General features: G+C 44.2%; 1 protein-coding gene across 3 annotated transcripts in view; it reads left to right on the forward strand.

Moving 5' to 3' along the window:
- The first annotated feature begins 14,007 nt into the window (after window positions 1-14,007).
- Window positions 14,008-15,392, forward strand: part of LGI1 (leucine rich glioma inactivated 1) — a 39,645-nt gene continuing 38,260 nt past the window's right edge. Inside the window, exons 1-2 of one of the 3 annotated variants that reach the window (XM_043597010.1) lie at window positions 14,010-14,562; window positions 14,972-15,043. In XM_043597010.1, coding sequence (XP_043452945.1) covers window positions 14,348-14,562; window positions 14,972-15,043 — 287 coding nt within the window. In that variant the 5' untranslated portion in view covers window positions 14,010-14,347. Of the gene's footprint in view, window positions 14,563-14,971; window positions 15,044-15,392 lie in introns of all 3 variants that reach the window. The other 2 variants (XM_043597012.1, XM_043597011.1) reach the window with 2 other exon arrangements.

A 15,392-nucleotide genomic window follows, 5' to 3' on the forward strand; every position in this document is an offset into this window, starting at 1 on the left:
GATGCTGTCATTTGGGAGCCCTTCTGAAATCTGGCTGCTCTTCAGGCTGAGGATGGAAGGAAATGCCACCTCTGGATTGTGTTTCTTCAAGGTTCTGTGATTTACCCTCAGACTAGAATGAGGGCACTGTAACAGAGGTCTGGGCTTGAGGGTATAGTCTGTGTTGGGAAGGCAGCCTTTCCACTCTGTTCTCCTCCCTGGGTCAGGCCTGGTTTCTCCCTTCAGTCATTCTGACAGGTTCAGGAGGGATGCTCTCATAAGGGTACCTGGGATAGCGGGAGACATCAGAATAATAATAGTTTGCTATGTGCTAAGCACCTTCTTACAGTATCTCATTTCCTCTTCATAGCAATCCTGTGACAGGAGTACTGGTATCTCCATTTTACAGGTGAGAAAAGGATAAGAAAGTTCCAAAATTTTCCCAAGGTTACTTAGCTGGTAAATGGCAGAGCCAGGGGTGAAGCCGTAACCACCATACTAGACCACACTACTGGTTTGGGATGACCCAAGTCTTCCCCTACGTGTCCCCAGAGAGCCTCCCGAGCCAGGGCTGAATCATCCTCAGTCGTGTCCATGCCTCGAATGCCATATACTCTACAGACATCTTACACAACACTTGCCTCACATAGACAAGGCCTCCAGAACTGCCCCTAATTCCATATACATCAAAAATAAGGAATCACATGATACACATTTTGGAAATAGACAGAAGTAAGTTTGAAGCCAAACTCTGTGGCCCTGGGCAAGTCATTTAGCCTCTGAGCTGTGCTTCCTCTTCTGCAGGCTGAGGATGACAATGCCTTGTATGCAGGGCAGGTAAGATGATCAGCTGGCCCAGCAAGTATTGGCTCTTCCATCTTCCTCAGTCCACCTCAGGAACAGTACAGACAGTGACGCACGTGTGGCCAGGAGAGGGGCTGGTGCAGGAGCCTGATGCTTTCCTGCTGCTGATGCTCCTCCCTGCCCCAGACCAGCGGGGCACTAATCCTATGGTCATAACCATTCCCTTGCCATTTTCTGGGGTTAAATTCCAAGCTTCTTGGATCATCATTCCTATGCAAACTTAATGGGTGTAACATAGGCCATAAGTCACAGGCAGCAACAGAAAGCTCTTAATTCTTCCAGAATGAGAATTCAAAGCCAAACAAAACAGGACCTTTCTAAACGGATAAGGCAAAAGCAACAAGCTTGAAATCCAACATCACGAAGTTCAAGTTTCCAAAGCCCGAGCAGTCTGGTTGTATGTTTCTCTTTTAATTTCAGAATCTTAAACCAAAATCATCAGACAAAAAAACACTTAATGGCCTCCTTGAAAAGGTAGAGAAGTGTCTCTTTTAAGAAAAAGATGTCTAATAACTTTTGTGGCAGTGATTCAGGCATGAAGAAGAAGAAGGAGAAAAAGAGGAGAAAAAGAAGGAGAAGAAGAGAGAATAATCATATTTTCAACTTTATATTTCAATAAATAAGTCCTCCCTAGAGGCAGTGTTTTCCCTTAGTACCACCCCAAATCATATTTCTGGCTCAGTTACATTCACCTTGCCCATGACTTAGAATCATGCTCATTATATTCACTAACAATCTTCTGTTTTTTCGCTATTCAAGTCTAGCTGGTAGCAAGGGCAGCCTACCATGATGCCCTTCCCCTGTTTTTGGTGTTTGGCTCTGAAAAATTCCAATATATTTCTAGAGAAAATGCTAAATAGCTAAAATCCTAGCTTATCAAAAATATTCTTGGATCATTAGCTTCCGTATACTTTTATTTTGAATTGAGGTACAGTTGACCTATATTACATTAACTTCTGGTATTCAACATAATGATGAGATCTTTGTATGTAGTTTTGCAAAATGATCACCACAATAAATCTAGTTAACATCCATCACCATATAGAGCTACAAAAAATTTTTTGTTTCTTGTGACGAGAACAAGATCAAATATGCAATATGGCATTGTTAGCTACAGTCAATATAGTCCATAAAGAATGCTTTTGTATTTTGATTTAAACTTCGCCATGTGCGTTTTGGTTAACTGAAGGATATGCATCTGCCAGACATAAAGTGAGGAAAACAAAGTCTTTTCAAGCCCCTGTTTTGACAAGGTATTGCTCCTGCCTGAGGAGAGAAATCTGGAAGTTATAGAATGTCAGAGCTAGAAAGATGGAGAAACTGAGTCCTGAGGAAATGAGGAAACGAAATGCCTGTCCAAGGCCACACAGCCTCTCCTCAGTTCTTGCCGGAGGGTATCTGTCAGTTTGTTTTGGATTCTGTATGTAGAGCATTCAGTGTCCCTGAGTTAATGGATTATTGATTAATGTTCAGAAAAATGCACAAAGAAGTTTTTTATGTTCCCACTATGAGAACTCCTTTTATTCCTTCTCAGTGGGAACGCTAGGAGCTTTGGGGCAGGACAATTCTTCGTTGTGTGTGGAGGTTCCAAGAGTTTCAGGATGTTGGCATCTCCCGTCCAACAGTTGCAGCCAGGGTGAAGCAAGAGGCAACTAGGCCAATGTTTTCACTCCTCAGGGCACCAAAGAGCTAGGAGTAACTTACTCCTGTCCATGCAAGAAGCTGCTCAATGCTCTCCCTGCCTTTCTGATAATCTTCCCTCCAGAAGGGTTTCTGACAGAGGCAGTTCACACGTACGGGATCCTTAGAGATCATCCAGACCAAGGACTTCCTTTGAAAACCAGAGCCAGGATGTCAAGAGCTATGCACAAGGTCATACAGCTCATCCCAGACGGAACCAGATCCTGGCCTCTTCTCTTTCTACCACGGCTTAGAGACAAACTTCCCAAATGCCACATCTTTTGCCAGGATCAGACCTGGGTACACACCCAGAGGAGCACAGGGGCTGAATACCCATCACCTCACAGGGGTTCTGCACTCCCACAGTCCCTGCCTGCTCTTATAAGTACAGTGAGACAACCCTTGTTCCAGGAAACCATGCTGAAGCAAAAAGTGCTTCACAGCTTCACAGCAACAGTGCTGTGGAGTGATCAAGAGTGTGGAATGTCTCAGTTTTAAGCCAGATGGACTTCTTATTGTATGTGGGTGAGCTGCCTAGCCTCTGTGCCTCAGTTTCCTCATTGGGCAATAGTTCCAAGGCACCTACAACAGCGCCTGGCACATTATAAACAGGTGCCAGTGTTATTTGTCAGCAACATCACCACCACCATCATTTTCTTCTTCCTCATCAATTACATCAACTTTCCTCCCCTGAAAATTTAACCAAGGAAAGAAAGCAGGGCCGGTTTCTGCCACCAGCATGAGTCAGGGGGACTCTTTCTTTGGGGCTGCAAGCAATGGTCTCCAGTCCATGCCTAATTCAGTTTCTACTCAACATTGAAGACAGTTATGAAAATGTATAAACTTGGCATACTTAACTGTGGTAATAAAAATTAAACAAAACTGAGTTCATTTTTTTAAGAGCAAAAAGTAAGTACAAGCCCACACATCTAAACTACATTTTCTCCTTTACAAGCCCATTTTAGCGGTTTCTCCTAGGTAGTGATCAATCAAGGGAATAGAAAGATAAATAAAACTGCAGATCGCACCTTCAAGGAAGATTTTTTTAAGCAGTACAACTTGCTGCCTTTCATCCCATTCACCCGGGCTTCACTCTGTGATGGGTTTGGAATCTTGGTAAACTGAATAGGGCCAGGGCGAAAATCCTACTGGATTCACTGACCCTCCTACTCCCTTCCTTGCAGATCACCACTCCTAATAGCTTCCCCAGGCTTCCACAGTGTTCTCAGATCCCTTAGAGTTCAGTCAGTTGCTTCCTATTGAGGAGCCATTGGAAGGGTACAGTAAGTATGTCTTTTTATCTTCTATATTCTGATGCTTTAACATCTGGGGACTTCCTGACCCTGGAGGGACTGCCCCTGCAAGGTTAACCAATTCCCAGAGGTAGTAAACGACACATCTGTAAGAATATCTTTCATCTGCAAACCAAATAATGCAGAATCCATCTCCCCAACCATCTCCTCTATTGGGGTCTCTTACTCTGAGCCACTATCCACCTGCCCTAATCATCCCAGGAACAGGTACCAGATAATCAGGGAGAGCTCCTATGTCCCAAAGCCCACTGAGATTATTCAAACTAGCACAATAAAGGCTCTTGTCTACATTTTCCTTCACTCCTTCTGCCTCCTGACTGACCCCAGTGCTTCCCCATGTAGCCTCCCTACATAGTGTGCCACACCTCCTACTTTACACTCCAAGGTTGGTACAGCAACTTCTGTGAGTATAGCAACTCTTTCCTTCATGGTAGTCATTTCCATGCTTGCCTGTTTTACCAGACCTGATTCAAACAAATCTTGGCTACCCTTACAATAAAGGGAAATAAAATGGAAAAAGATTCAGAGATAAGAGCCAGTTGGGGAGGAAGGGTAGTAAACATGACTAGAACAGCATAATGACCTCTCACACTTGTAAAAGACTAGAGTTGATGAAATGCTGTCATAGACACAATTTAATCCAGCCAGTGGCAAAAGCCTGTGAAGTCAACGTTAATCTCATTTCACACAAAGATACTGAGACAGAGAGAGGTTGCATGACTTAACCATGATCCCACAGCCAGTAGGTGGCAATGTCAGAATTTGAACTCAGATCTATCAGTTTCTACAATTCTATTGCTGCCTCTCAAAGAAGCAGAGAGAGAATAAGAATGGAGAATGAGCTGTCTACCATCTTACGGTCTGGGTAATCATTCGATTTGCTGAGAACAGAGACTTGTATGTCGTTGCATTCCCCAACACCTTGTGCATAATATTCGGAAGTATACATTGAACTAATAAATGAAGAGCAATTGAAAGGGGGCAGTAAACAGTTCCAAGCACCTTAGGAACCCACCGACCCTCCCTCTCTTACCCTTGGTTCTGACACACCAATGTAGCATTGGTATTGACAAAGGTGATTTTAAGATACTTCCTACAGAAGACACTGGAGCTTCTGTCAGAAGAATTTTAAAAGAAGTTGTTCAAAAAACAAGAACAACAACAACAACAAAAAACGACCCACCCTTTTTGTATAATTTTGGAGACTTAGAAGCCAAAGAAGCTGTTCTGGCATGGCTTGTATCTGGGCTTGTTTTTTCTTAAGCAACTGACTACTTAGGAAACTCACTTCCGGGACTAAAAAGTTTAGTTTAAGTTTCTCAAAATGCCTAAATTCTGACTACTCTTCATCACAGATTGCTGGCCCTAAGATTAACTACTGGTTTCCTTTGTTTTACCAAATAGATGTAACCTGTCAACTTTAGCTATAATATGAGATCTATTTTTCCATGGACTTCTATCCTAAAATGGGAGATGCATTCATGTGCTAACATAGCACATTTTATTTACAACCAATGGCAGATGGTTACTCTTCTTTGAGTACCCACAGGGTCACTATTCAGTTTTCCTGAATAGTTTGGCCCTACTGTGTGCTTAAAAACTTGAATTTCGGAATTAGACAAATATGGGTTGAGTTCCATTTAATAGTAGCTGCATGACTTTGGGCAAATGACTTAACCCATTGGACCTTACATTTCCTTATCTGTAAGATGGGGTAATAATAGTATTAATGCAAATCTGTTGAGAAGAATTAATATATAATTCAAATATATATAATACAGTTATATAGAATATTATTATATACGTTATATGTAACTTTAAATATGTAATATTTGTTGCTGGGCATTAATATTGGAGAGATGTTTTATCTATATGCCATAATAGATAAAAGCCAGGTGGGGAGGAAGGGTAGAATTCAACTTAGTAAACATGACTAGAGCAGCATAATAGACCCTCACACTTGTGAAAGACTAGAGTTGAAATGCTTTCATAGACACGATTTCATCCAGCCATTGGCAAAAGCCTGTGAAGCAACATTAATCTCATTTCACACAAAGATACTGAGACAGAGAGAGGTTGTGTGATTTAACCATGATCCCACAGCCAGTAGGTGGCATATATATATTATACTATATAATCAGTATTCAGTGTGGTAGCAAGAGTTAGCACCTTTTCTTTTTTAAGTTTATTTACTTATTTTGAGAGAGAGCGCATGCTAGCAGAGGAGGGACAGAGAGGGAGAGAGAGAGAATCTCAAGCAGGCTCTGTGTCCAGCGAGGAGCCTGACACAGAGCTCCATCTCCCCACCATTAGATCACGACCTGAGCCATTATCAAGAGTTAGATGCTTAACTGACTGAGCCACTCAGGCTCCCGAGTACCTTTGATTCTTCTGCTCTTGGCTAGGCCCTGTGGGCCTTTGCTGTCTGGGCTGTGGGTGCAGTGTTAATGGCTTCTGCTCAGAATTCCCTCCTTAGCCATCCTTTTCACCAACTGGCTAGTTATGTCCCTGCTTTCTATCTAACTCCTGTTTTTCCCCCTTTGACAAAAGCGAGAGGCTGTGTTCTAGCTCCATGTCCCTGTAGCACTTTCACCGTTAATTCAACAGGTATTTCTTAAGCATTGTTTCATTTTTCATGTTGCTGCATTGACAAACCACCCAAAACTTACTGGCTTAAAATCATTTGATTTGCTGACAGCTCTTTGATCTGGTGTAGGCTCAACTGGGAGTTTCTTCCATTGGCCTTGCCAGCAGTCACTCTTGTGGCTGCATTCATCTGGCAGATCCGTTGGGAGCTGAACTCAGCCTAGATGCTGGAGTGGCTGGGTCTCCTTCTCTATGGAGACTCAGGGTTTCTAACTCTACGTGACCTCTTCACAAGGAGCCTGACTTACATGGCACCTCAGCACTCCTAAAAGTGCAAAAGCAGAAGCTGCCAGTTCTTAAGACTCTGGCCAGGAACTGGCATCGATTGTGTCACTTCTGCAGATTTTGTTGGACAGTCCTGCTCCCAGAGGAGAGGGCACAAGGGCATGAATACTGGGAGGCCTGGTTCATTGAGGGCCATTAATGTAACAGACTATGGAAAGCACATTCTCTGTGCCTAACATTGTGTTAGGATCATCGGTAAAACGTCAGACCAGATTCCTGTCTCCACGGGCCTGCATCCTAGGGCAGTGGTTATCAAAACTTAAGAGTGAATCGGAATCACTTGGAAGCTTTGTGAAAACACAAATTGCTGGGCCCCACCCCAGAGTTTCTGTTTCCATTTGTCTGGGGTGGGGCCCGAGAATCTGTATCTCTAATAAGTTCTCAGGTGATACCAATGCTGCTGGTCTGGGAACACTTTAAGAACCACAGTCCCGGGAACCAGAATACATCCCTAGAGATTTTAATTCAGTTAGTCTGGGGTAAGGCCCAGGCACCTGTATTTTTTTTTTAACATTTCCCAGAAGATCCTAATATGCAGCCAGGATTAAAAACCACTGCTTGAGAGCCTATTCTGTCTCCCTCTCTTCTCTCTTACAAGTTTCCTTGAGCTAGTCACATGTTGATTTATCTTTATGACCCCACCTGAATATTTCCCATCTTCAAAACCAGGGTTCTCAAATTTTGCTGCACTTTAGAATTTCATGTGACCTTTAAAAGTCTCAATGTCCAGGTCATACACCAGACCAATTAAATAAGAACCTCTAGGGATGTGACCCCAGCATTAAGTATTTTTAAGAATTCTCAAAGTGAATGGGGTGCCTGGGTGGCCCAGTCGGTTGAGCGTCCAACTTTGGCTCAGGTCATGATCTCCCGGTTTGTGAGTTTGAGTCCCAAGTCGGGCTCTGTGCTGACAGCTCAGAGTCTGGAGCCTGCCTCGGATTCTGTGTCTCCCTCTCTCTCTGCCCCTAACCCACTCGCATTCTGTCTCTGTCTCTCTCACAAATAAATAAACATTTAAAAAAAAAAAGAATTCTCAAAGTAGAGGTGCCTGTCTGGCTCATTTGGTTGAGCATCTGACTCTTAATTTCGGCTCAGGTCATGATCTTGTGATCCGTGGGATTGAGCCCCGTGTTGGGCTCTGCATTGACCATGTGGAGCCTGCGTGGTATTCTCTTTCCTTCTCTCTCTGCCCCTCCCCTATTTACACTCTCACTCTCTCTCTCTCTGAAAATAAATAAACATTAAAAAAAATTCTCCAAGTGATTGCAAAGTGCAACAAAGTTTGAGAATGGGTGCTTTAAAATACCCTTATTGATATTGTCACAGTACACATTTCTCAGTTAAAAAACGATCCTTCCCACAGTAATTTTCAGTGTCTTCCTTTGAACACTAAAAAAAAATGAAGAGAGTATTTTAAACTAGAATTTTAGGTTCTCCTCTGTCATTCCCACTTACATCTGCATTCATGCCTCAATTTCATAATTATCCTTTAGGGAGACCAGATTTTGCCACATTTGCCATTATTTTTTTTATTTTTTATTTTTTACCGAAGACCGTGAGGAACTTTTGGTGAAGAAGGGGTTAATGTGCTAGCCCAGTTGCATGCTGGGAACTGTAGTCCAGGAGAAGCACCTAGCCAGTGAGGCACTATGGGCCTCCAAAGCAGCACCCAGTGTCTCACATCCCACTGATCCTTTGGGGACGCAGCACCTGATAGTGGCTAACACCATGGGTATCAGAGTCAGATCCCAGTGCCACTGCTCACCAGCTGCAGGACCCAGGGCAAGCTACTTCACCTCCTGGCCCTAAGTTTCCTTATCCGTAAGTAGAGAGGAAATAACAACAGAAATAACAACACTAATAAAGATCTAACCCATTGGGTTGTTATGAGGATTAAATGAATTAATATACATAAAGGGCTTTCAACAGCAGATGGCACACAATATGCATCCTGTTAAGTGTCAGCTTTCATTATTCTTGCCTTCCATCTCCCCTTTTGGCCAAAGATGGACTGCAGGAATCGAAAATGCCCCAATTCCACAGTCAGGACACAAGAGTTTAGCTGTCTTTTGAGAAATTATCCCTGTTTGTCTGAATTGTCCTCTGGTCATTCTCTTAAAAATCATGAGTTCGGCTGGGGTGATAAGCTGGGGCCAAGGGAAATGATATTAGCGGACAGATACTGGCACACATCCCATCCGTAGTGAGTATTCCTGGGTTTTGCCTACCCAGCAGCCATCCTCTCTGCCCCTGGTAGTAGAACCAAAGTTTCCTTTAGGGTGCCACCCCCCTGCCACTGTGTCCACTCTTGGTGGGGGTGGGGTTGCTGCCAATGTGTCCTGCTTTCCCGTGGCAAGTGGGTGGGTACCTGACCCCAGATCAGCCCACCGGGCTCTCTCCTTCAGGGAGGAACATGGGGATAAGAACTGGTTAGAGTGCATGCACCTGAGGACCTTGTCCCTTACCTCCTTCTACCTAGATTCCGAAGCTCCCTCAAGTTTCTCCATTCTGAAGTCTGCTTGGACAGCCCTTCCCTGGATTCTGCCAGTCACTCTATCACCATGGCAATAAGGGCCTTTTATGCTAAGGTTGGCAGAGTCAATGTCTGACACTTTCTCCAAAGAGTCCTAAGTGACACACTCCTTCTAAGCAATCTTCAAAATCTGGTCCTCTGCTCACTGCCCTCGCCTACTTCTCATCTACTTTCTGGCAGAACTATCAGTAGCTGAATGCCTTCTTTGTGACATGCCTTCCACGTGCATTGTCACTCATCTTAATATCAACAATGCAAAGATGGTATTCTTGCTACTTTATCAACGTAGAAAGTGAGGCACAGAGAAGCTAAGCAACTTGCCCAAGGTCACACAGCTAGTGAATAACAGAAATGGCATTCTAACCGGTCTATTTACTGCCCTCAATCAGTAAGTGGAATTTATTGAAATTGAGATCGACATTTCACAGACTCCTGGGGCGGTGAAGATCTTACGCACTCTCTAATGAAGCATTTTCATTTTCTTTCTTTCTTTTTTTTTTCTTTTTTCTTTTTTCTTTTTGGTCATAGACTGTAAGAAACATTTTACATCACAACCGTGCGCGCGCACGAACTGACACCATTTGCATGTGTGAGTGTTTGTAAAAGGAGGTAGGGCCAAGCTGCATCTTCCAAGGCTCATAATAATGATTTGTTTACTTGCATAATGCGTGTTTCCTAGGCCACACCAGCCGGATGGGAGAGCTGGAATCAGAACCAGCACAGGCTGTTCCTCTCTCACTCTGCTTTCATCAGCTCTCCCAGAATCTCCAGCTCCCCCACAAAGCCCCTGTCCAGTTTCTGAGGATGCCCAGGGAACGTCACACACATGCTCCCAAACACACACCAGATCCTCATTTCCCTTCTCCTGTGCTCTGGCTCCTGCTGGGATCATCCGCCAACTCCTCTGTGGGGCTGTCACTGCTGTTGGGTCACTAGTGTTGAGCTGCTCCTGGTGGAAAGCCCGGTGACTTTGGTGATATCTGAGTCATGCACTTGCATGGGGACGCTGTTGGTCTTGTATCTCCAGTGCCACAGCGCTGTGTGCAGTTCCTCACAGCACCCGCCTGCAATGCCGCGATGCCCACTAAACTAGAGAGAACCCTCTCTGTGACAGGGATCCCAAGCAGATTCCTCTTACCCCTTCTAACTTACACACGTTCAAGGGCAGAAGGCTGAAAACAATCTTTGTCCCGTGTTTAGAAGCACCTTCTTTTTCCCCAGCTCTGGACCTTGTCCTTGGACTGAGTTTCGATGTCGTAGTCTCACCCAAATTGGTGAGTTCTTTCTTTCCCAGGAGGATCCTTGGTTGCTTTATGCAAATAGACTCTTGGCAAGGCCACAGTCTGTCATCCTGCCCAGAAGTGCCTGCTTCCTAGAGTGAATACAGACTTAAGATAAACCCATTTTTATTTGAGAGCTTTGCTTCCCAGGTATCAGGAGTCACAAGTTCAGAGTTCAAGTCCTGTTGCAGCAACGATGATGATGATGACAAATCTTTCCCATGTATCCCATACTAAACACTTTGGATACATTACTGGATTTAATTCTGCCAACAATTCTGTGTGATGTATATTATTATTATCCTCATTTTACAGAGGAGAAAACTACAGCTTAGAAAGCTTAAATTGTAGCCCATAGCCACACGGCTGGCAAAACGCAGAGCCAGCCTTGGACCCACTCAGCTACTCCTCCAGGCTGGGCCTGGCATCGAGCCTTCCTCAGCCTGGCCTCCCAGACCCCCTGGGCCTCCTGCCAGCTCTGCTTTCATCCTTTCTAGGCCAATCTCCCAGGGTCCCCACCGCAATCCACAGGTGGCTTATCAAACCTTATCTAAAGGTGTCTGAGTTTGTGGAAACTCCTAAGCCTCCATCCTCCCGATTCCCACAACTCTCTGAGCCCAACCAGGGCTTCCTGGAGAAGGGGGAAGTGTCATCAGCAATAAGAGCCCCCTTGCCAGGCCCCCTAAGACTTCAACATGGTAAACTGCTCTCCCTAGCCCCCTCCTCAGATCCAATCCTTCAGTCAGGACTTTGTCTTTCCTAAAAGGCCATTAGCAATCTACATGACAGGGTTAACATTTTGCCTGATCTTAGTGGGTTAGTGGGTGTTTTCATTGAATAGGGAATTCAAGTCTGGGCTTTAAATGCCATAGAAAAAGAAAAAGTTACTGTCTTTTCAGAATGCCCATTGTAATTTGTCCTTAGAGTCCCCACTCCCCTCCCCATGGTCCTTTTTCCACTTGAGCTGACAAACTTAGCCACCAGATACATATAGCGGCAAAGTGAAGTTATGGATATGATTTCTTTCCCTCATCCATTTGCCCTTCTGGCTTACTCAAGTCAAAAATAAAAGACTGCTCACACTTTCTTTGACCATGTCTAAAGAGTACAAAGCCAAGGTCTGATCAAGCAATCTTGACAATTTGATACATTTGACGGGGAAACACAGGGAGCGAATGACCCTGTTTAACCGCATCGATCAGTTTAACCAGGTATCTGTGATGGTGTCACCCCACACAGAGTGGTGGCTCTGCTCCTAACCATCCGAATGACCTCTCAGTAACTCAGTTGCCTCATCTATAACATTTTGGAGATCGAATCTGAGAACTCCAAGGTTCCTGAAAGTTCTCCGGGTCTTTATTTTATAATTACAAAATGCATCATTTACAAGTCAGATAAGTTAGGGGATGGGTGGTAAGAATAAAAACAATCCTCTATAAAATTTTTACCACATAATTATTTTTATGGAGCAAATCTCCACTGTGCACTTGAAGCAGGATGCAATTTACAAAAATCTGGCTTGCAGCCAACTTTTAAGTGACACTTTTACCATTTCAAGTAGGGCTTGCCCATGGGTCACAGTCTAAAAACACTCTCATATACTCCCTTCCTCCCTCCCTCCCTACAGAGACTTTGACAGTGAAACATTAGTAGAATCTATTCTAAAATCATTACTTATCTTGGATTGAGGTGTTTTTTTTTTTCCTTTTCTGTAAAAATGCAACATATTTATATACCCTCAAAAACTGGCTGAATGATAATAATCTACTGGTCCTTTTGAAGCACAAACCAGATTAAATCACTCCTAAAACACTGGAGGGGTGTCCGCTGCTCCCTGGGGCGAGGCCAGGCCCTTGTGTCTGTTTGCCCTACCTAGAATGCTCCCACTCTCTCTTTCATTCCCTCTTACCTGGGAACTCAGTTTAATCATTACTTCTTCAGGGAACTGTCCCCAGACTCCCTTGATGAGATCAGATCCCTCTATTGTAACTCTGAGATGTGATGTGACATTTCTTTGGATGAGCATGTCCTGACCATGAATAGCTTCTCTGCTCCGTTGTCATTCTAGAAGGCTTACTTTTTGCACACTTCGTGCACAACGCTGTCCAGGCACTGGGTGCCTCCCTTCATGAAGCTTACAGTCTTCTGGGTAAACAGACAGAAATCAGCTACAAGAATGAACATGCCTTTGCTGCTCCGCGCCCCCCCCCGCCCCCTCTCCCCCCCTCCCCCCCTTCCCCCCCCTCCGCCCGCCTCCAGAGTTTATAGAGATTAAACAAGTGATAGGCATGAGCATGTGATGCGAGGGAAAGGGGGGCTGGGTAAACTGACAATGCATCAAGCTCCCATAGAGGTTGAGTTTATGTCATAATCACACCTTTGCTCAAATGTTCCTAAGAACATTTCTCCGCTAAGAAGCTGAGCAGGAGAAAGGATTGCAGACTGACATCCCCTGGCCAGCTGTGCCAGCTCTAGGGATAGCCGACTTCAGCATGGTAAGAGGACCCACAGTTTATTTTCCAACGTGTCCTCCAAGCTAAGGGTCTTCCCACCCTCTTGGACTATACCGCCCTATCCCAATGTCAAGGACTGTTGTGGTTTTTTTTTTCTTCTTTAAATTAATTTCCTATTCCAAGGGTACATTCTCTTTTCCATCAAATGTGACAGTAACGTAGCCTACCGTTTTGATTTAATGTTCATAATATTTATGGAACACCTTGGCAACCATCCTCATTTCACAGGCAGGGGAACAGATGCAGGGATAATATCAGCTAGTTTATGGCAGAACTGGGACCTCAACGCCAGGTCTCCGGCTCTTAGTCCAGTGCTTCCTCCACCCTGTCTGAGCCTCCTGGGCTAAACCAGGATCTTTTCAGGGCACTGAGAAGCCAAAGTTGGCTGCCTCCTGCTGGCAAGGAGCTCTTTCAGGCTTCTGGTTCCACTACTAACACAGGGGGAGTGAGAAATGAGGAAAGTGGATTATGCACAGAGGCAGTCCACACTGCCATCTCCACACCTCATTGGGGAAGGAGAGGATGGCTTACATATGGGGGGGAGGGAGGAATTATGATAACCAATAATTCATAACTGTTGATAAGTGTCAGAAAAGTATTTACTCACATTCATTCCCTGAAAGTCACATTCTCCATGTGTTCTCATTTGTCTTTCAACGATGGCATCAGTCAGGTGGATTCAGCAAAAACTACCAAGGTTTTAGCCAAATGCTGCAGAGGGAGAGAGTTTCATTTAACTTCATTTTTCCAGCCAGGGCTGGCTCCAAAGTGAGTTTTTGGTTTGCTACATGCAAAGCAAATTCCCAGAGGTTTCTGAGACTGCCGAGATCTGATACAAGATGACTGCTCCCACCCACCCACCCACTAATAAGACAGAAAGCCATCCTATTTTTGGTAACAATTAAAGAGCCTCCCCGTGCAAGCGGAACGCTGTTTATTTTCTGTTACATCACTTCACTTTGCCTTTGAAGGCTGGTCTGTGCTCAGTGTTCTCGTGGTGATGCAAGTCGGCTCTCTCCTCCAGCCGTTGGGTCCCTCCCATCACACAGCACCTCACAGGTCTCTTCCCGGAGCAGCGCATTGCTGGAGCGAAGAGCAGCTCACGAATCAGCTGCAGGTCCCCGGTTTGAAAAGCAGAGATACAGAGAGGCAAAGGAAAAGGGTGGACTCCTGTGTGACCTGGTCTCAGAGCAAGACAATCACCAGCTGAATTCCAGAAGCCCTGTTCATGTTTGGGGATATTTTTTCGACTGCATGGAATCAGAGAGAAGCCAAAGGATGGGAAATGCCTGCATCCCCCTGAAAAGAATCGCTTATTTCCTATGTCTCTTATCTGCGCTTTTGCTGACTGAGGGGAAGAAACCAGCGAAGCCAAAATGCCCTGCCGTGTGTACTTGTACCAAAGATAATGCTTTATGTGAGAATGCCAGATCCATTCCACGCACCGTTCCTCCTGATGTTATCTCATTGTAAGGCCCGTAAGCATTTTGATATCTAATTTACGATTTAAAAATTCCAGCCGATGTATTTGGGGCTTTTTGTATGTATCGGTAGGAGGGCATGGAGAGAGAAATTCCTCTTGCGTGCTTGGCCATTTGACAATGCTAACATTTTGCTGCATTTAGAAATTTTGATTTTTATTAGCTGCTATGGAACCTGCTTAGAGACCCCCCCCAACCCCTGAACATTATTGTGGGAAACCTGTAGCCGATTCATCTCTCCTACTTCATCTGGGAAGGAACAGTATCGTACTTCATAAAATAGTGTCAAAATAGTGACTGTTTTGCTAAACCGGATTAACATAAGGTTTGTTCTGTGTGTGTGTGTGTGTCTCTTTGTGTCTGTCTGTCTGTTTGTTTTTTGTTTGTTTTCTTTCAGATCCTTTGTGAGATCTGGTTTTACTGAAATCTCAGAAGGGAGTTTTTTATTCACACCATCGCTGCAGCTCTTGTGAGAAATATTTATATCATGACTATTTTTAATATAGCATATATTTGGATAAGCCCTCTAGTAAAGCGATCTCAATATTAATTTTGTCAAATGTGACTGTGTTTCTGGAAAGAAAAAGAATATCCGTAAAGTAAGAGGTAGCTGGGTTTGTTTGCGACTTGACATGGGCAGTGCAGGTTGTTTCTTGCAAGGGTAAATTTGCTAACCTGTAATGCTGTCTACTTTCATGGCTATTTATGAAGTTGTTGGAATGTTTGCAACAATGATCCCAATTCCATGCCACTATTTTACTTTCATTTTTGACTTGGGAACTTTGCTTATTTCGCCCTGGAGTTTTTGAATTAGTCCA

The sequence above is a fragment of the Prionailurus bengalensis genome, chromosome D2 (assembly GCF_016509475.1).
Source record: "Prionailurus bengalensis isolate Pbe53 chromosome D2, Fcat_Pben_1.1_paternal_pri, whole genome shotgun sequence".
Classification (NCBI taxonomy): domain Eukaryota; kingdom Metazoa; phylum Chordata; class Mammalia; order Carnivora; family Felidae; genus Prionailurus; species Prionailurus bengalensis.